The sequence below is a fragment of the Aythya fuligula genome, chromosome 2 (genome assembly GCF_009819795.1).
Source record: "Aythya fuligula isolate bAytFul2 chromosome 2, bAytFul2.pri, whole genome shotgun sequence".
Classification (NCBI taxonomy): domain Eukaryota; kingdom Metazoa; phylum Chordata; class Aves; order Anseriformes; family Anatidae; genus Aythya; species Aythya fuligula.
The window spans coordinates 95805415-95827798 of record NC_045560.1 but is presented as its reverse complement, the minus strand read 5'-3'; the positions used below and the strand labels follow the sequence as shown (position 1 = coordinate 95827798).

At 36.4% G+C, this 22384-nt stretch overlaps 1 protein-coding gene across 1 annotated transcript in view; it reads left to right on the top strand.

Moving 5' to 3' along the window:
* Window positions 1-22384, top strand: part of LOC116485621 (dynein heavy chain 5, axonemal-like) — a 145789-nt gene that overhangs the window by 15436 nt on the left and 107969 nt on the right. Inside the window, exons 11-29 of the mRNA XM_032181113.1 lie at window positions 73-254; window positions 1856-1975; window positions 2645-2846; window positions 3950-4045; window positions 5265-5438; window positions 5530-5619; window positions 6304-6459; window positions 7432-7571; window positions 8408-8559; window positions 12195-12402; window positions 13300-13396; window positions 13556-13643; window positions 13775-13938; window positions 16067-16162; window positions 17276-17479; window positions 19279-19359; window positions 19443-19847; window positions 20005-20123; window positions 21770-21906. Coding sequence (XP_032037004.1) covers window positions 73-254; window positions 1856-1975; window positions 2645-2846; window positions 3950-4045; window positions 5265-5438; window positions 5530-5619; window positions 6304-6459; window positions 7432-7571; window positions 8408-8559; window positions 12195-12402; window positions 13300-13396; window positions 13556-13643; window positions 13775-13938; window positions 16067-16162; window positions 17276-17479; window positions 19279-19359; window positions 19443-19847; window positions 20005-20123; window positions 21770-21906 — 2911 coding nt within the window. The remainder of the gene's footprint in view (window positions 1-72; window positions 255-1855; window positions 1976-2644; window positions 2847-3949; window positions 4046-5264; window positions 5439-5529; window positions 5620-6303; window positions 6460-7431; window positions 7572-8407; window positions 8560-12194; window positions 12403-13299; window positions 13397-13555; window positions 13644-13774; window positions 13939-16066; window positions 16163-17275; window positions 17480-19278; window positions 19360-19442; window positions 19848-20004; window positions 20124-21769; window positions 21907-22384) is intronic.

Genomic DNA, 22384 nt, shown 5'->3' with positions numbered 1-22384 from the left:
AGAGCTGTCACATTTTCCTCTATGCTCTTAGGAAATTTGAATTATTGACTTCCTCATTTTTTCCTCTTGTAGGTAACAGTGATGGAACACGTACCCAGCTTAATGAATGCTGTCTGCATGATCTACTGTATGTCACCATACTACAACACATCAGAGCGCATGACATCTCTTCTTCTTAAAATCACTAATCAAATGATTAACACATGCAAGACATATCTACGTGAAGGTGTTTCCAAAATCTGGGATCTGGACAGGTGATAGAATTTTAATAATTTCATCTTCTTTTGTTAACACTAGATGTAATATCAGAGAAAAAAACAGCTATCATGAAGTGTTGGTTAGCTGGATTAACAGTGTTCTCAGTAAACTGTGATATCTACCTCATTTGTAGGCATCATTTCCAGGAGAAACGGAGACATTTTGAGGAGAGGAAGGAGTTAGCTGCTCTGTGGGTACTTCCAAAGAGCAATTGCTATGTACAGCACAAGAGGAAACACAGACATGTTTGTATGAAGCTCAACAAATGGGTGGTGAATGCTGACATCACAGATAGAAATAGTGTATTTAAAGGATGAGAAGTAGCTAGGATAGGCTAGGAAAACAAAGGAGAACGAGTCAATTATTTTCATGCAGAAGAAATGAGGGAGACCACATGAAATCATAAAAATGAGCATGATGTCTCAAGTTATCATGCAAAGTAATGATTGGAACAGCCTCTTGAAAGAGTATAAATGAATCAAGATTATGGTTACTGAGGTGAGAAGGAAAAGGTGTTAGAAACTTCATCGATAAATAGTCAGTCAAGATGTGTGTACTTAAGATACAGTGAAGTCAAAGATGATACAGGTAACAGGCTGGGAGATACAAGAGTAAATCAGACTGAAATCATTTGGATTCCTTCTGCATTTTGGTATGGGTAAAGGGAAGTTTTCAGAAATCACCTATGATCACTTAAGTACTGATTAGTATAGATCCTAAAGAATCAATATAAATGAAAGTAGAATACAGTTTTTGTGTATTCTAGGAGATTTTTATTTTTTTTTTGAGAGAGAGACATTCTTCTCCTTTGCTCATCTATTTGGTGTTGCTATCACTCTAGCATTTTCTCTCAGTCCCAGTTAGAGGTTTCAATGTATAAAGTTTGGTCATCCTTTTTAATTCCTGATGATATTTTGGAAGCTGAAAAACAAAACCAAAGTGGAGGAACATTCTTGCGTAAATGGCTTATGACTGATTTCCATGTCTCCCCCTACACCTTCTGTGTAGTAGTACCTCATGGTTAATGAATAACTGGGTGTAAGATAACTGTGTATAATTACCTGTGACCTTAGTAACAGAGTTCCTTCTTCAGAGTTCCTTAGTAACAGAGTCCCTTCAGACTTCCTTCTTTATCTTTTTAAAGTAACAAGAAATTTCCTTATGCTTTCTGTAGTCTGGGAAAAACAAACAAATAAACCATTCTTGTCTCCTTAGGAAAACAAAACAAAACAAAAACACAACAGCAAAACCAAAAGAAACAAACAAAAGTCCATCAGCTAGACATAGTTTACAAAAGATGGAGAAATGGCCAAATTGCAGGCACTCAGTAGCTAGCATTTGCCTGTTGTAAGTCCTCTCTGAGTTACACTTTGAAATTTTGGTTTGATGATAAGCCTAAACTTAATAATATCCAATATGGATAACAAAACCAGGAACTTTTAATGTAATCCTCTTATTTTGTATGTTTTTCAGGTAATGTATAATTTTATGTTCGTATTTTGCAGTTACCTGTCTGACTGAAATGTTCTGTTTTTATTTATGCTCTTTTGTAAAGCTCCTTAGGATGATTTTCTGTCTTTTGCACTTTTTTGTCCAGGCAAGAATTGCTAAAGAGGATACAACAATGCATTTCCCTCAAAGAACAGTATCAAACATCCTTTCAAACAATTAGGGATAATCTAAAGGAAAATCCAAGTGGCAAGCAATTTGATTTCAGGTAAAAACTCACTCTAATATTGAATCATATTCATACCTAAGGTTTATAAATGACATGTCATCATATCTGTGGGCTACCTGAAAAGTTAAATGCTCAATTAAAATGTAAACTTTATTATAATCAAATCATGAGCTTGTGGAGTTTATTTTATTTTATCATTCAAGAAGTAAGCAGTAACAGGTTTTTGCAAGTTGCTTGTTTATTTAGCAGATGTTCAAGGGAATTCAGGGAATTTATGCATGTGCTAAATTAATGTGTATGTTTGTGCGTGGTCTGAAATCCTAAAAAATATAAGTTAAAAGACTCCAGTTGAACTTAGTCAGCTTTGGGCTAGATTGTCAATCACAAGTAGGTTTACCTTAGTATTAGCACTTAAATCGTGGAGCTTGTCTCAGCGTATTATTCACATTTTGCTCTCTTTTCACATATATTAGTTTCAGGAATAACTCCTGTGAAATGTGGAGAAGGTTTTAGTTGACATATGTAAGAATTAAGCATTTTCTGTTTGTATCCATGATCTTAAAATGGTTTTTACTTTGTAATTACTACAGCATAGATTTTTAATTTTGAAACTTGGTAGTAGTTCTGGTGGAATATATCTGGGTTAAATAGAAAAAAAATCTGATACAAATAGATATGTATAATAATACTTCTGCTTTTCATCATCAGTGAAAACTATATTTTTGGAAAATTTGATACGTTCTGTAAACGTTTGGAGAAAATTTCAGATATGAGCAATATTATGGAAAGCCTTTTAGAGCTCCAGCGTATAAAAATAGAAGGTATTGAAGAGATCAGTACACACTACCAGAGCATTGCTACAAACACCAAATCAAAAAAGTATGATGTTCTGGATCACAGAAAACAGGAGGTATATTCACTCAGCACTTGTCTGATACTCACTTCATTAATCTTATGCTTTTCATTGGAGTTATGCAAAGAAGACTAAAATTTATAACAATGCATATAGCGTTTTCCTGCAGTAATAATACTTTCCTATGTTTTAATCCAATCTGAAATTTCTTGGGAGTATTTGGCTTTTTATTTCACATGCTTTTGTAAATTTTTGATAAACTAGGTTTTGTGTAATAGGTAGTGATACAAGCAGCATTTCCTAAACTTGTTTGCTTTGAGATGCATATATTTTGAACTTCAGACTGAAACTAATTCAGGCAGATCAATGCATTAAGTCCAGTTTATCTACTTGCAAGAGTTACTCAGTGTTACTTAATGGAATAATGAAGGCAGTATCGACACTTAGATACTTAGATGACCATTTCAGAGTGAGAAGTGAATGATATCACCTCCAGCTCTGCACCACATGATGAAAAATAAAGTGACCTATAAAGTGCCTGAGACTCAAGTTCAGACAAATATCCTGGACTTGAGCTGCTTTTTTTGGGATGTAGCATGCTTGCTTTACTGGATTGACAACCTCACAATGGAAATGCTAGAAATGTTGACTTACTCTCCTGCTTTCCTGAACTATTGCTTGCAGCTGTGCTTAAATCATATAAGTCCAGAGGACCTTTGGCTTTCTTCTGATAATAACCTTCCTTAGTCTGTAAAGTGCTCTAGAGAGCCTGTCTAATTTGCAGCTCTGAATGGGTTTCATACCTGAACAGTGAGCTTAGCGCTCTCCTGTGGCAGTGCTAGGAGTAGCTGGGTGAGTGTACTATGTTCCCTCTGATTAGCTTATTAGATTTCCTCTGTCTGTCCTTGTTCCTCTGCAGTACTTTGTGTTCATAAAGATGAATCTGTAATCAAATAGCCTAATAATTCTTATTTTTTGTTTGCTTTGCTTAAAATGTAACTGCCTTCATTACTGGTGTTGTCCCTGTTCTCTTTAATTCAGTACTGAACACATGAACTGGGCAGATAAAGAAATTCCACAGAAACTTCAGGGAAATAATTTTGCACGAAATGAAAGCAACAGTTTTTTTTTTTTTTTTCTTTTCTTTTATACTTTCCTAGTTTGAAAAAGACTACCTTGAATTTAAGAACCAAATTGCAACGTTGTACGAGTCCATACAAGAATTTGTGGATTCCTGCTTTGAGAAGACTGTAACTGTAAGTAACTTCACAAATGCAACCTCCTGTTCTGGTGTTCAGAAGGGCTGAGTACCCACAACTCCCACTGTACTCCTTCATTACTGGCAGTGTTCTGCACTGTGCCAGTGGCTGTCTGTGATAAGGCAGGAGGACATTGAGAATACAGGTATTCTAAAAGTGGCTTGCAGAAGTACAGGAAGTTAATGTTCGTTGTTACTCAGTGCCAGTTGCATCTTTCCTTACCAACTTTATAACTCTATTTATTTTTAAGGTTTATTTTCTTTCCTCATCCTAGTGCTCCCTATCCATCTCCCACCATGCTATTGATAAACTAGGATAGTCCTCCTTCACTCACTGTGTCTTGAACTGTGTTATTTCCATGGCTCAGTTTTCTTTCGCTATCTTTGGACTGACTTACAGTTTCTCTCTTACTCTGCTCTCTCTCTTTCACTGTTCACTTAAACTCTTAGTTGTTTGCCTGCCGCAGGACAGTACAGATTCATGGACTCGTTAGCTTGTTTCTTTTACATGGAAAAGAACAGCATCTACGTGATACCTGAAAAACAAAAAAGCAAAAGCAAAATAATGGGAAGATATCTTTAACCATCTATTATAAAAACTAAATCCGAATAATTTTTTGGTGTGTATCTAAATTATAGGATGAACTAGAGGGGAAATGGAGAATGATAATTTTAAAGAAAAGCAATTAAATTTTATTAACATGAAAGTAAAAAAAAAGCTATACTCAGTGTTTAAATTTTATTGATGAAGCATATTTAAAGATGCTTCCTGTTGCACTTCTGAATTATTTCTGTCAGACAGGCAGGAGTAATGTAATAGTTTCTGCCATCTGTTACCTTAATTTCAGTTCTGTTCATTAGTTCAGACCCTGCTCATGAAATGAGATGTAAATGAAGGAGGAGGAAAACTGTAGATGTTCAACCACAACTGCTTGCAGAAAAATAAAGAGTGAGGATTTGAGAGTCAGAAAAAATTAAATGTTCCAAAATGGTCTGTGGTGATGGCAGTGTCTTGTTTAAGAGTATAGTAAATATATTCCATATGGGACAAAATACAACAGTTAAGTTCCCTGACTTGTCTGGATGGCTTTTTCAGTGCTTCTTAGAAAATAACTTACAACCTTATGTAACTTATAAATAAATAAATATCAGAGTTTGTGAACAATGACTTTCTGAACTATTAACATCTGCAGTAAATATTTCATTCTCCTTCTTAGACTGAACAGATGCTGGGACTTCTGATGAAACTTGAACAAATAGGAGATAATCAAATTGATCTTAGTGAGAAGTACACCATTGTCCTTCAGCAATACAGCAGAGACTTAGACTTTGTTCAAAACCTCTACCAGAAGCAAAAAGAAAATCCACCTATACCACGTAACATACCACCAGTAAGAGTGAAATGAATTAGATAGAAAAAGGATTTTTCTTCTTTACTTTTTAAGTTAATGGAAATATAACTTCATATCTTCTGTGTTTTAGGTAGCAGGGAAGATTATGTGGGCTCAGCAGCTGTACAGGAAAATTGACCATCCGATGAGATTCTTTAAAAAGAAAACCACACTTTTGAAGGTAGTAAATTATCAGAGGGTGATTTATGCTAAGTTTTAACACAAGTTATTAACAGACATGATTTATTTTTATACTCCTAAGTTCACTTTTCTAACAACTTTTATTCAGGCTCATCCAACAAGATAGTCTTTAGTGTTTTCTCCAGGATTTGAATTTATTTTTGCAGTGTTATTCTGTGACTCAAGACAGTTGCTTCCCTTGAGATGTGTAGCTGATGACTTGGGTGATTTTTTTTGTTCCTTCTGGGACTCGGTTCCTATTACTCCTGAGCACAGCACTGTTGGCTATGGACCTATGCTTACAGCCTTCTGCCTGCTGTGCTCTGTCATGTAGAGGATTGCAATATTCAACTTCAAATACTTCATGAAAGAATACTAGTTTTATAGTTTCCTCAACAGCAAATCAGTCCTTGCATATGTCATACTGTAGTCTTTATTATATAGGCAAAAATCAGGAAAGCAAAGTTGATTAGAGCAGTTAAATACTTTAAAATAATTGAATTCTTAAACAGATTTTGATATTTTGTGTCTTACATCATCTCTTAAGTAGCGTAACTTAAAGATCTGTATTTGTTTTGTTTGCCTAATGGTGGTGAGGAAAAGCCTAATGGAGGACATTTTTACTGTGTTAGGCTCATCAAGCTGATTAAGTGGCGTTTGCTTATTTATTTATTTATGTTTCCAGACACTGGAAATGAAAAAGGTTGTTAAGAGCTACAATAAAATGGCCGCGGTTCTTCTGGAATTTGAGATTATTTATCACAGAGCCTGGTGCAGGTTTGCTGACCAGGCTAGAAATGCTCTGTATGCTTCTTTACTAGTCAGGCACCAAGAAACCAAGGTAAATATAATTTATTCTTCTGTATTGCTGTTACATTGCTTAGTATTACCTATGCTACTTTAATTGCATCCTGTATAGACAAGCACAGCATTACAAAAATCTTCACGAGGTTAGAAAATGAACTGCTGTAACTGATGTGACTGTATTCTTTTTCCTTTTTGTATATGTTATGATGCAGACTGGATCATGTCTCTTCTTTGTAAGACTCCTGCCTCATTCAGGACATATACAAGGCAGTGCCCAGCAAATGTGTATCTGTTATAGACTTCTCTATGTCTTTTTACATATTGTTTCATGTATTACTTTCTGTGTTAACCAAAATTTTAGTCAAGGAAGGAATTTTTAATTAGGTCACGGTCTTTTCTCTAGTGGTTGGCATCTGTATTGACTGTATTGCGGTAATTAATTTGCTTTCAAAACTGCTTGCTGAGACAGAATGCCTTACCATTCTTACTTTACAGATGACTTTCTCTGCTCTGGAGCAGAGAAATTACAGTTAAAATGGGCATTTTCTTTGAATTAATGATTCCATAAAGGACAACTAGAACCTAATTGTCAGGTTTATTTAGCATTTTATGCCCTAAGAAATGTACAGAGACTAACCTTTACAACATTTCTCCCTGGTCTATAGTTGGAGAAAATGGCATCTCATGCAAATTAGCTTGCACAGAGACAGGTACAGGACTAGAATTAGACTTGATAAGTCACAGCAGTCAAGTGGATAGGGCACAGTGAGGAAGTCACAGGTAATTGAAATCAGTGTAAGCTAACGTTTGATCAATACTCTGGAAAATCCAGATATTTGTACAGGAGCCTGAAGATCTGTGTAGAAATCGAAACATGGGTATATATTTTTAAAATCTTGGCTTGTCCCCTACATCTTGTGTCGTATCTTCCAGATGTATCACAATGCACATAACCACCAAACTACTGCATTGTTTTCTTTCCCCCCTCCCTGTACACTTCATGAAGGAGTTACTTGTAAACTTGGATCCAGTGGTCCTGGAAGTACTTTATGAAACAAAGTACCTGAGAAAAATGGATTTTGAAGTTCCAGATGTTGTCCTTGGCTTGTGTGCAGATGAAGAACAGATTAAAAGACATCACATGGAGTGAGTGAACACTTTATGGATTTGATTCTCATCTGCAAATGGGAATCCCTAGCTTTGAGTTTCTGTTGTATATGCTTTTGATTTGTTGTAATTTTTCTCTTTGATGGAGTTTAATTGAAATTTAATTGTTTTCCCCTGCCATTCCATAGTAATATTGTTAACATGCAGTTGTTTCTATCTCCACAAATGTCTCATTACTAGACAATGCCTCCATGCTTTTCTTTTGTTACTACAACAACTGTTCCGTAAGTGGAGTTTCTAGGTACTGCTGAGGCATCTCTGTTCTCTCACATAGGGATTGCATTTCAAAATATTGCAGTTAGCATCAGAAGTGTTTTTTTCTGTTGCAAAACTAAGTTCTGGCTTCTAATTCTTGTTTGTGGAGCTCCATTATGTAGCTCTGTTTTCATGTAACTGTATTGGTAAGTCTTGAATCAGAATTTGGCATCTTATGGATTTGGTGTCCCAAATGTTTTGAATCTAGCTTTTCTTATAAACAGTCTTATTTCATATCTTCTCTCATGAGACAGGAAGAAGGGAACAAAAATGCTGTGTTTTAAGTTTCCTGGTTTTTGGCTGTGGTTCATTTTCCTTGGAAGAAAGTTGCTCTAAATTGGTAACAGTTACCTTTCTGGAAATACTTACTTCTCCAGCATGGTTCTAGTGTTACTGGGAAGAAAGAGACCTATTCTGAGCTAGGAAGAGCTGTGGGAAGAGTCCTTATTTTTAACACAGGGTCAGAACTTCCAATCATTATTAAAAGAAAATGTGACCAAACTTGTGTATGTTTCAAATATCTGAAATAAGCACACTCTAAACATGATCATGTCTTGCAGACTTCAGAATCTATTGATCAATTACAAAGAGTGTCTGAATAGAATTCCTGCTGTGCTGAAACCACTGATGAAGCCATTCATAGGACAAGTTGAGGATGCCCTTGCACCAGGCATAATGGAGCTGTCATGGACTTCTTCAAACATCAATAAGTGTATGTAGTCAAAGAAGTGGTGAATTGTTAATGGTGTTGTTTGGTAGTACTTGCCTGCTATTTCCTTGTCAGTTTTAGAAAGAGCATTCCATCTATACAAGGGAAAAAAATTCCAGGTTCCTCCCGATGAACTAAGTCAGACATGAGTGAAGTGGAAAGAGTGTGTTTATGTCCTGCTCTAAACTGTGATGATCAAGCCAGGGCTGCTCAACACCTATATTTGAGCAGCCTTTGTTAGGTCATTTGTTTTATCACATGTATCTTTTTTTCCCCCATACTGGTCATGCTCCTTTACCCCTTTTATGTCCTGCCACATAAACAACCCACCTTTACTCTTGTGCTAATGGGTCCTGATTTTGGTACCTGTTTTGGTATTTATGTTATGCTTGCCTTAGTAACCATGATACCTAGCAATACCTCACAATTTTGTTAAACCATTACCCCCATTTTGTTGTATACAAATGTTATTCGATTCTGCTTTCTGCCATTTTGGCATCTTGTTAATGTAGTTACCGTTAGGGTTGGCCAACTGCGTACATGCTGTGCTATCATTTCTTTCTGTTATGTCATGCAGTTTGTTATCTTTCTGTCTAGTTAATGTAGCCACAGGTTGGGGTAGGCATTTGTCTGCACACCTCGATAACATGAACCTTCTTTTCTCCTGTGTGTTTCATAGAAATGTGTTTAGAAATGTAGAGATATTAATAGGTTCCCCGGCAACAAAGTAGCTCTGCATACATTATTTTCCTCTTACCTTTAAATGTTAGAAGTGACAGAGATGATATACACAGAAAATATCTTCTATGTAGATATACTGAGTGTTGTAAGAGCTGTTGACATAGTTACTGAAACGGTCACCAGATGGTACTGCTGACACAAGGGAGTAGGAAATTCTGGCTTGGAAAAATGATAATGCTTCATCATCCCTTTGGTGGCAGTCGATACTGAAACGGAAGCAAAATCACTGTAGAATCACAGTTTTTTGAGGTTTTCTCTTATTCTTAAGAATGAGGCTTTCTGTCTGCTCACTCATGGACAGTGATTTTTGGTGTAAAAGGATTGGTTTTGCCTCCCCAGCCACCCCCTTCCTCTTTCTTTTAACAAACATAAGTCTCTCAATTGAGGTATTACAAATGCAGTTGCTGTGAGTACAGTGAAGTCACTAAGTTGGTTGATTTACATCTGTGTAACTGAGTAAATGGTTTGTCATGGTTGACTGCTATCCATACTGCTGTGTTGATGGGAGAGCCTGTATAGCCTTGACTTTTTAGCTTTCTTGCAAATTTTAATGAATAATGTTGCATCATATTAGGTCTTGTGTTACGGTTCTGTTTTTTAATTACAGGCCTTTTCATTTATTGAGCTTAAGCTGTCACATCACACTGTTGAAGTTATCATGCATTTTTTCTTCTTTTCCTCCTATCAGTATCCCTCTGATCTGTTTCCAATTAAGTGTCCACACAATGAACAAATTAAGAGCTCTTCTCACACCTACACTCTGTTTTTGTGTTTTTTTTTTTGTGTGTGTGTGTGTGTGTATGTGTGTTTTTTCTTTTTCTTTTTCTTTTTTCTCTGTAAGTAATTGTAACCTGACTAGTGCTAGAATGTGAGACAAGAGTGCAAATGTGGTGCTGTAATAGTGTCTCTTATCTTCTCTGTCAAAAAATCTTTGTAACTTATGCTGAACATCCTAAAAGAGACATGACTAAATTCAAGGTTGAAAATAGTAAGAGATATGCAATATTTGGAGGTTTCTGTCGAAATTCTATTTTTTTCTAAGAAAACTTTTAAAATCCTCAATTATGCATTTTTTTTTTCTACACAGCCAGTAAGAAACAACCTTATTCCTATCAAATACAGCATAAAATCAACTGCTATAATTATGTAATTGAAATGGACATACATAAAACCCTTGGCAAGACTTCTGTTTTGCCATTCTGTGAGAAAACAGTAGCTCATGCTTGTAAATCAGTTCTCAGTTAAGTCAGACAACAGAGGCAGACTGTTGTTAGGTTTTCACTTTTTTTCTTCAAAACGAAAAGCAGCAAAAGTAAACAGGGACAGTTGCACGCATGGGTTTGTGCAGCTGTTCATTTGTGACTGTGCCATGTGGCCTTGGTACACAGGGCTCTGACCAGTGTCTAAGGCAGGGCTGGCCACCTTATAGCCCTTTACTTGCCCTTTACTAGCCTTGGACTTTGTCTGACCAGAACATACAAAACAATGGCAAGGTTTTCTTTTGTTTGTATTATATCTTTGTATTTATTTATTTTTTTTTCTTCTTGATTTACGTAGTTTAGTAACACATCATACAGAAGATCATTACAATATTATTTACTCTGTACACTATGTTAAAATAGCATCTGTTATGTTAGTATCTGAATAGCTATAATTCAAGTTTTACTGGGTCTTGGGTTAGCATTTGCTCTAGTGGAAACTGGCTTTTTATGACAAGGTAATGTTTACACAGCAAGAATATCTGGGCTCTTTCCTGCAGCTGCATCTGGAGTGCAATCTCCCTGAGAAAGGAATGTTTGTTTTTTTTTAAGAGTATATATATCGTATCTTTTTGTGGATAAGCAAAGTCCAACATATCCAGAATGTATGTTGGACACGTACAAAATAACTCCTACCTGCCACAGTTGTGCTGAACTCACTGTGCATTTGGTTAACGTCTTAAGTGCCTCATTCCACCTAATATGTAGAAGCATGGGAGCCCATGGCTACCCTCTAGATTAAAACTCGAAAAACTAAAGGAAAAAATAGTTTTAGGACTACTTTATATATTTTGGGAAAAAAAAAAAAAAGGGGGTGCCTAAGGAGTTGGTTGGATTGTTTGTCCATTCCAGTCAATAAAAAAGACAAGACCCGATCATTAACTTCCTAATAGAAACAATTTTCTATTTAAAGCATCAAACAGTTGGAAACTACTGTCACACAGCTGTGTTTTAGATATCATAGTGATTTCTTTCTACATACAGTAAGAAAAAGTACTGGTGATTCAAATGATACTGCGTGTCGAATAACCAAAGTCAGGTAACTTATTTATTTCTTTTTACAATTGAGGTATAGAAGACGGAAAGAATTTGTGCACCCTGTTCAGAAATAATTATTTTTTACCTAGTTTGGTAAACACATCTGTTAAAAGACTTATTTTATCTCTTTCCAAATTAAGTTAGATCATACACATGAAAGAAGAAATCTAGTGGTTTAAGCAACGTGTGATCTTGGCTTTAGGAATTTTAGCTATTCAATTTGTAAGTTGATTGCAATGATACAATACTTTCACTCTGTATCTGTGTAGGAGAAACAAAATATTTTTGGACCATTGTATCCTTTCTTTTTTCCACTGTATTTTGTTAACTATTTTCATTACAATGTTCCTTAATATACAGAAGAAGAGGTATTTTGAAGGTTATTCTGCTATTTATTTTAAAATGGTTTCATTTAAAGACTCCAAAGTACAGCAAACCCATCATGTTTTGGTTTCAGGCCTTAATTCTATTTCAGGCCTTAATTCTATATTTTATTGTCATTAAATCCTCATTTTAATGCAGTACTTCAGGGGGTGGGAGAGGAGATTTAAAAGGTCCGTATTTTGTATGATTTATTTTCACTTTGTTTTCTTTGCTCAGTTATTGAGAATGTTTATAGTACCATGAGGGAATTGGACTTTATAGTCAAAGAAGCTGCTGATACCCTGGAATGCAGAATTGAAAGAGTTCTGGAGGATATGTCAAACACTGCTCTGATAATTTTGCCAGAAGATGAACCTATGGATGTGCTTGCATTTCTGGAACAGACAGAAAATCTTGCAATCTCTACTGCTCGCAAACTGTCTCAGTAGGTTTACTGCATAGATTTGAAGACCTGATTTGGGAGGGATTATTTATATATTACTTTTTTATTCATAGAGAATATACTTTTAAAAATTTATTCTTACTGTTACTGACTACTAGTCTGAAGCAAAATGATAGTCCTAGGATGCAGGGGAGAAATTCCCAGGTAACTTGAATACAGCAGATGTAAAATTGCATCTATAGTGTTTAGCATTTCATGTTTTAGTTCTTACGGCATTCTAATCAATAGCAAGAAAAACTGAGACAGTTAAGAGTTGAAGTGTCATCCCTATGCTAATTGCTTGATTCTTAATGCTAGCTAGCTAATGTAAGACTTCCCCATTCTCACAGGGCTGCAATTTTTTTAGCTTATGATCATTTTCCAGCATACAGCAAGTTAGTTCCGTTCTTCCTCAAAAACATGAGAATAAATACACTCACCTTGTATTTATTTTGTTTTTATTTTTATTAACTCTGATTTCAGAATCAGAAAAGATATCAAAAACATAACTAACATTAACATAACTAACATTATTTTATTGAATCATCTTGTTATGCCTGCTTTTTCGTTCCTTTTTTTTTTTTTTTTTTTTTAAACTATAGCAGGAAAATAACTTATTTTTCTTTAATGATTTTGAAGTCCAGTTGAATCAGATGTAATAGAGTCTGACAAATGGTTTTCTGGATAGTCTGCGTATCTCAATTCTCTGCATGACCAAGCAGTAGGAACAAGCTGAAAAGTATAAGGGCATTTCCCTGCATATACGGCTCTTCAGAGTGCAGTGGAACTGGGTGTGTGCATTTGGAAATATGCAAAGAGTATTCATTATGTTTGATTCCCTGTGTGTGACTGTAAGGTTGTGGGTTTTTTTTTTTTGTTTGTTTGTTTTTGTTTTTTTAGGCAGAGTCAGCAAGTGGAATGCTGTGCATATGAATTGTTAGATACTCTTAAGCACAGGCTGAAAGCAGATGAAAGAAAGACTCTGGAGGTAAGACCAGTACAAAAAGTAAACTCCAGTATAAAAAGTAACCTGTTATAACATACTCAGATACTTGATATTACATTTATATATTGGGCAATATGGTTATTTTCCTAAAAAAAAATCCCTTTAATTCTTCAGGATTCATATACCTGTATGCATCTTGACATGAAACAGAAAACACGCTGCCAAGAATGCCTATCTTGTTGTTACTATAATCTCATGGGACAGCTTTGTCAGAAGAATACTGACTCTTTAGTCAGATGTGAGTCTTTTGTTTTCATATATTTTTATATGCTATATTTTATAGCTTTTTAATATTACTTTTTTTTTTTTTTTCCCCAAGCTTGTTGTGGCAAAAAATATAACCTCACTTAAGTATTTGTGTTTATTTAGGCACAAAGATTTCCTTAGAGTCCTTGAGACATCGATTGCGTGTTGTTGACTCCAGGTATCAGATGACCAAATCTGTTAAGCCACAGAGGGTTCCTTTGTTCAAAACTGAATTTCAACTGTCTATTCCTAATGTTGTCTTGAGACCAAGTCTTGAAGATATTCAGGTAACAGAATAATTGCACATCTCAGTCATTTTTGGTAAAAACATTTATAAATGCATTTTAAAACAAGATGTGCAAGTTTAATCTGGTATTACCAATAAAAAGAGGGGAGGAAAAGATGAATAGTCACTCGAGTTCATGTGACGTTACTGGTTGCTAAAAACAAAGTCATTGATTAGGTTTGTTATGCGGGCCAGTAGAATCAACTATTTTCCTAAAAGCTCAGTAACTCCTGTTCACAACCCTTTACTTAGAGGCAAATATTTCAAAGCAAATACAAAACCAAAAATGAATGCCATCGATACAACCTGATTTGATGTCATTGATAAAGATATTTAAATAGCACTGGTCCCAGTACAGACCCATGAGGAGCACCACTCATCACCAGCCTCCACCTGGACATCAAGCCATTTACAATCACTCCCTGGATGCAGCCATCCAGCTAGTACCTTATCTACCGGATAGTCCACCCTTCAAATCCACCTCTCTCAAATTTAGAGATAAGGATGTTGTATGGGGATCATGTCAAAGGCCTTACAGAAGTCCAGGTATGACATCAGTTGGTCTTCCCTTGTCAGCTGATGCAGTCACTCCACCATAAAAAGGCACCAGGTTGGCCAGGCACAATTTTCCCTTGATGAAGCCATGCTGGCTGTCTCGGATCACCTCTTTGTCTTGCATGTGCCTTAACATTGCTTCCAGGAGAATCTGTTCCATGATCTTTCTAAGCACAGAGGTGAGGCTCACTGCTCCGTAGTTCCCTGGGTCACAAGCTCAACCAGGACATGGTCACTGCAGTCCAGACTGCCTCCATTCTTAACCTCTGTAGTGAGTTCATCTGCACTGATAGGCACCAGTCCAGTAACGCTTCTCCTCTGGTTGGTTTGTCTAGTAGCTGGACCAGGAAATTATCCTTGATGCACTCCAGGAGTCTCCTGGATTGCTTGCAGCCAGCACTGCTGGTTTCCCAGCAGACATCCATGTGGTTGAAATCCCCCAGCAGGATGAGTGCCTGCAAGCATGATGTTTCTTGCAGCTGAAGCAAGAAGGCTTCATCCACAGGCTTTCCTTGATCAGGCAGCCTGCCGTAGACCCCAGCCACAAGCTGTCCTTTTTTGGTCTGGTCCTTAACTTTAACCCACAAACTCTCAACAAGTCCCTGGCAGTTTCTCAGAGGCTACCAGGCTTGGTAGCCTCTTCATACCACAAATGTGGGCCCCCAGCAGGCAGCAAACCTCTCTAGAGGGATTGTCTGGACAGCAAATGGGTGCTTCAGTGCCTCTCAGCAAGGAATCTCCAATTACAAACACCCTTTGTGCTTTTTCATGGCACTGGTTCTAATGCAGGTGGTTGGTCCAACTTTGTATGATTGTCCTTTCCTGGGTCCTGACCATTACTTACATTCTCTCCTTTTTCTAGCCCCAGAGCATTGGATTTTCTGCTCCTTAGGGGCAACTGGGGACAAGGGGGAGACCTCCTTTTGTTCTGAGCAGAGGCAAGGGTCCAGTCTCCCTTGTCTTGTGAGTCAGCCAAGTCTATCAGCCCAGGGCTGGAAGCCAGCTTACCTGCCCCTTGCCAGGACTTAAGGGAGGGCTGTTGCTCAGTCCATGTCAGAGCACAGTACCATGCACTCAGATCCCACAACTCAGGCCACAGAGCATAATTTTAAAATACAATAGGTAGAAAATATTATATAATAATTTATATAGTTCATTGCATAGATTACAAACTAGAACATCACAAATTCAGACAAATTTATTTAGACTTTCTGATGTGAAAATGTAATTTATAATAACTATGTTTATAACACTTTTAAGGGGAAATAGTACTATAATTGTTATGATCCCCAGTGATTCATGATTCATGTTCATAGATCTGTCTCATTCTTGTTTGAAAAACAAATAAATGTAGGAGGACTGACTTCAATAAAGCTTTATGGAGTACTCTTTCCATATTTCCATCAGTACTCTTACTGATAAATATAGAAGTATAACTTTTCCATTTTGATATTCTTTGGAGGATCTTTTTTTCTCTTTCTTTTTTTTTTTTTTTTCTTTTTTTTTTTTCTTTTTTCCCTCTTACTTTTCATAATCTCTCTTTGTGCTCAAGGTAAATGTTTTGCTATTTTCAGAGTGCTGTAAACAAAGCAGTAAATATAATATTATCAATAGCCAAAGATATCCCCCTATGGAAATTTGCTTACTTACATCATAAGCAGCAGGTGAGTGTTTTATTTTGATTATTTTAAAATTTCAATATTTTGGTTAACATTTCTTAATTTCATAAGAATATGTTCTGCAGCAATACCTTGATTTGTAATGTAGAAGATCTTCCTTTTAAGTGTCAACCTAGATTTTAATGTCTACATCAAGTTATTGAACAAAAGAGTAATCATTTATAATATTTATGTTTGATGCTTTTTAGTATTAAAATCAAAAGTAGCTTTACTAGAAATCTTTTAAAAATACTGTTCAAGTGTGACAATGATGTGTGAAAACTAATGTTATCCATGTGTGCTTCTGAGTTTAAATTACTGTTAGTTTTCCCAAGCAAAAACTGTATTTGAAACTAAAATAAATACAATATGCATATTTTAACTGGCATTAAAATGATCACTAAAACTTTGGGAAAGTCTGGGGTATAGATAGAAACTCAAATTTGCTGATGTACTCAAATTTGCTGCTGTACAGAAATGCACAATAATGCTAATCAGATGGCCTTAAGTCCATCCTCTAAAAATGAAATACAGACCTGTGCTGAAAAAGCGTCCTTTTAAATATATCTTCCTATTTTGTCAATCCGACGTGAAAAACAGATCAGCATATTTGAATGAAAAGAACCATTCATGTCCTGGAAACAAAAATGAGCAATTAGGACAGCATTAGCTGATATGCATTTTCCCAAGCAGAATTTTTGGCTTACTTCTAAGCAGCCAGCTCTGAACTGCCTTCAGCACTTTTTTTTTTTTTTTTTTTTTGACCAAGAAATGGGAATCGATTGTAATTCTGTGCTACAAGAGGCAGGAAGACCTGAGCAGGAGCTCCTGTACGAGCAGAAAATAGCACAATTGTACTAGTGTGTGACCCATTTGACAGAAGTCAATCAGAGATGATTAATATTAATTGCTCCACATTACAAATATATTTTTAAAATTATCTTCAACTCTAGAGCTAAAGTTCTGTAAAAATACACTCTAAGAACAGGGAGTCTCCATCTGTCTTTCTTTGCACTTTCTGTCTGGTCATAGAAGTACTTACTGTGTACGCCTTATTGGGCATTCAATAATGTAAAATAAATAAAACTACTGAACATACATTTATTCTTGTTTAATTTATGCCAGGTTGAACAGGCTGTTGCCATAGAGCTAGGTGATGAGAACAAACTCGCCAGGATGGTGGCACTGAAGCCTTTAGACAAGCAGATCATCGAGCATAAGGATGTAAACAAAGTGGTGATCCAACTAAATACAGTTGTCTTCTCTCTTAAAACTAAAGTGGCAGATCTTCTGAACAGCTTTTCTGAATTTTCAGTCATCTGGAACAAGGTTAAATACATATTTAATGAAATATTTAGCTGTATTGGGAAATGTTCTACATAAAATGTTTAGGGTTGCATTAGGAGACTGGATGCTTGGTTTCATTGTAGAATATGTATATGCATGTATATCATTCTTTACCATTCAAACCACCTAACAAGAAGGCAGAAAAACAAAAAAGAATGTTGGGAGCGTAAGCAAACTTATACTTTCGTATGCTTATACATCTTTCTCACAGCATCTTGTCTGTAAAGGTAATAAAAAAGAATTATTTAGCAGAATCTCTGAGAAATTGCAGACTTCAAATCTTCTGAATATTTAACCGACTAGCTCTCCTTCAGCAAGCACTGCTGAAAGCATTTTTTCTATTTCTTCACAAAAAATGATAAACTCAGTTTAGGAAATATTTCCAGTAATATGGATTCCCAAGCAGAATGGAAAGCTGATAGAGTTGTCTTCATTAGGGAGTGAGTCCTATGACATAAATTGTAAAGCTCCAAGCAGTGTTCTGGCAGGAGATATTTCATGAATATCATTTCATGAGATTTATCACCTCATATGCATTCTGACTAGTGGAATGCAACCTTGCGGGGAAGAACAGCTGCTGGTCTTACCTATCAAAGGTGCTGTAGTCAGGCAGAGAAACAAGTAACCAAGATTAATTTTCTGTTTGTAACTGCTTACTATTTTTAACTTCTCCTTCCTAAACCAACTCATAGTCTATATTACTGACCACCACATGCCCACAGCTGACTCCTTTGCAGTTAGAGTTCAGGCTGAGACAGGCCATTTGCACCTCTTTCAGGTTCTGGGCTTCCAAATATTAATGCTTATTTACCTCAGTTTTTGGAGATACTGACCGAGCTAACCACACATTGATGGTATGTTCTTTCCCACAGACAAGGGACAATCAGATTAGATGATGCAGTAGCATGATAACACTTCTTTTTGCTAAAATCTTCCAAAATAGTTCATTTACTCCTTAACCTTAAAGCTCTTTAGGACCTGGCACTGTTTCCCCTACTCTGTATCATTTCTGTTACTCCACTGGGAGATATCACTTGAAACTGCTAAGTAGAATGGAGAAACCATATCAGATTCTCAGAGACCTCATGGTGCAGACTGTCACTGAGCTGGATAAAGATCATTTGTGTGTAATAATATAGCACATTTATTTAGACCTTGTGATGGTGATACTGAAGCTCTCACTTCTGCAGAGACTAGCGTACCTTACTAAAAGGCAGGATGTCACATTCAGTGGTCTATTCCCTTTGAACAAGCTTTGACAAGCTAAATGCCCCTTCTTCCCTTATACCCATCGTTCCCTGCCCAAGTGTGGTTGCTGACCTTGAATACCCCTTCCTCCTGTGTTTATAGCTAGAAACTGTAGTAAAATATACTCTTTCAGGAAGGGTGAAGGTGGCTGAGTACAATCACTACCATTTAAATAGCTGTTAGAAGTTGTGAGCTGCTTTTGCTGGTTGGCAGATGGAAGGGAAGCTGGGAAGAAAATATTTCCAGTAACGTTTTAGAGGCTGTAAATTTCATAGTAATATTTGTATGGATAAGGGATAGCCTGATTGGTGTCAGTTTTTGAATTATAGATAGATTTCAAATGTTTTAATAATGAATACTGTAAAGAGAGAAAGAATCAGGAAAAGCAGATCAAGTGAAGCAATCTGATCTTAATACTTATATCTTCAGCTCTATTAGAGAGGGATTATTTGTGTTTGCACAGTACATTAGACAGCCACATAGGCTATCATAATACCAGTGCAAAGTAATAATTAAAATAAACTTTTATATAGGATCCAGAGGAAAAAGTGAAGGAATTTATAGAGACTAAACCAACAATGGCTGAATTCCAAACCCAAATCAGAGACTTCTCTGTAAGTATTATGTCTTTAATAAAAATGAACTGTTCAGAGAAATTGTAGTGAAATTAAGCATTGATCACTTGTGTTTTTCCTAGCAATTAGAAATGCAAATCAGAGAACTGCCAAATCACCATGTACTGGAGTCAGTGGATATTGCAACGGAGTCATTGAAAATATCCTTAATTCAAGAATGCCGCTCAAGACAAAGAACATTTGGATTAGCTTTGAATAAAAAGTCTGCCACAGACATGGATGAAATCTATTCCTTCATTGAAAATCTTAGCAAGAGATTAAGCAGGCCTATCCAGGACCTTGATGACGTACGGGGAGCAATGGAAGCACTAAAAGAAATTAGAGAGAATGAGATTAGAATTGACATGACAGTCGGACCTATAGAAGAGTCCTACTCTGTGCTTCATAAATACAATCTGCTCTTTCAAGATGGAAACACAGAAAGAGTTGATGGATTGGCTTATGCTTGGAAGAACCTCAACACACAGGTATCACAGCTGTGTTGTTTCTCAAAACACATCTATAGCAAAGTTATTTTCAACCTTTTTAATGTTGAAAAAAGCATAATAAAACTGTTTTCTTACTTAAAACGCTCTGCTTTTTTCCATTTCTTTATTCCTGTTTTTCCTCTTTGTCTACATTTAGGCATTACAGGTTGAGGAGTTGCTGCTGAAAGTACAGCCGGGCATGAAAACAGATTTACTGAATGGTGTTCAGAAATTCCAGATTGATACTGCAGAATTTTACAAAGACTATGATGAAAAGTAGGTGAACTGTGATGCAGTACAATTATGCTTCATTAGTGATTGTTTGAAAATGGTGCATCTAAAGAGCTTCAGAAAATAAACATGAAACAGCCTCAGTATACATATGACAGATGATTTTTAAAAAAAAAAAAAGAGCCTAATTTCAGAATAGTGTAAGTTGGACAGATACTCTTATGGTTACAGATTGAATACAATTTCAGTGCTGGAGCTGGTGAAATTCCAGAAGTATTAATAGTTTGGGGAAAAACAAAACAAAACAAATCCTCAGTCCAGATCCAAATTGAATGTCTTTTGCAGGTTCTAAAGTCAACAAAGTACATAAGCAGATAGTTAGGTGGTACCTTGGAAGTGAGTGGAGATTCCAGTTCTGGATGTTTCTAAGTTCATTGAGTTCTCTTTACAAGTATGTTTATATGTACTTTGGCTTTTTTAATTTAAATTGTGGAGTATGTGTGCTTCATTGGACACTTCCATGTTAGCAAGTGGTGTGGCACAAAGAAGGGAAGGCCAGAATTTGTTTTGCTGTGATCTGTTGTGGTTATAGGACCATATATTCACAGTATGTGTCTTCTGGCAAGAAAGTTGTCAGCTGCTGATCCTGGATGTGCACTGCCTGAAGCCACTCAGTGCATTTGTGTGCACACCTGAAATTCAAGCTATAGACATAAGGTGAATGTGCCCCTAAAAAGGAACCTGGTAGAGCATTAAGTTGTTCTGTGCAGATGCATGCGTAGTACTGACTGCACTTCTGCTCTCTGAGTTGTCTGGAGGACTTCACGAAACCCCCCTGTGGCTGCTACCAATTGTAAGGACCTTAGAGACCTTAGACCCCTTTCTGGAGGTCCATTTGCCTGGGCTCGGGGCCAGCTTAAAGCTGATACATCTGAGGGCTCCACACTTCCTTTGGTGGTCTAGAACAGAACACACCGAGATAGCTCTGCCAGGAGGCCTCAATAAGGGCTGACACCTCTCTCTGTGGGATCTGTTTTTATGCTGAGGCTTTGCTGCTTGGCTCTCCCTTCTGACCTAGAGCTCCATCATCTAAAGCAGAAGATGATATCCTTGCAGATCCCCAAATATTGTTAAGATGCAGCAAGAAGTGGTCTCAGACATGAGTGCCGGAGATTTTTCTCAGTCCTCCAGATGAGATGGATTCATTAGGGCAAAATCACAATTATTCTATTATTTTTCTGATTGTTTAATTATGGTTCTAGTAATTAATCTAGTAACAGCTACCACAGTTTTCACTCCTGAAATATATGCCTACTGTCTTTCCCTTTTTAAGAGTATGAATATGTTCTGCAGAAGAAGGAAAAAGAAATGCAAGATAACAAACCATTTGTAGATTTTTTTTGCTGTTTGTCATATGTATTGGTAACACAGATGAATTGTATTATTAAAAAACCTGTTGGGCTTTCTGTCAGGGGATATTCAATATGTAGTGTTGGGACATGTATTTTCTCTTTCTAACATCTATTATGAAGATTTCTAGGAGAAAAAAAAAAAAGAAAATGTTAAATACTGCTCAGTAAGTCAGGCCTGTATTATGCTGTTGTGTTTCTTTGTGAAACCTGTATGGTTGATACTTGCACTGATTATTTTATTGTATTTTATTGTATTTTATTTTATTTTGGTCTTTTCAGGGGTCCCAGTGTGGAGAATGTTCCTCCCCATGAAGCAAGTGACAGATTACAGATTTTTCAAGCTAAATTTGATGAGCTGTGGAGGAAGTATATCTCTCTTTCTGGTGGGGAAGAATTATTTGGTCTTCCTGTCACAGGTATTTTCTTAGGGAGTAAGGACACCTGGTCCTAGGCTATTATATATATATATATATTTTGATGGGCCCTGCTTAATGCATTTAGTGTTGGATTCATTGCAGAAAAATTCCTTGCAGTAAATTTTAATTTTAAATTTGTGATTGTGTTCCTATGAATTGAAACAGTGTCTGTCAGTCTGTGCATACATAAACATCAAGTGGAAAAAATGCACTGCTCCATGCACCTCAGGAAGGATTCAACTGCTCAGCTCTCTTGCTTTTTCTGTTCAGAGCTAAGCACATCTCCTCTTTGGTTTCCTCTGTGTCCAAATTTGGGGAACATGTCAAAGAATTACTCAGTTTGTCCCTCTACCAGATATATAATGAATACTAATGGTTGTGCAACTGATCTATAATACCTTTATGACTCCTAATCAGGCACATTTCAAGTTTTGGAGACCACCATGTGAATTACAGATACAGCAGAAAGTATGATAAA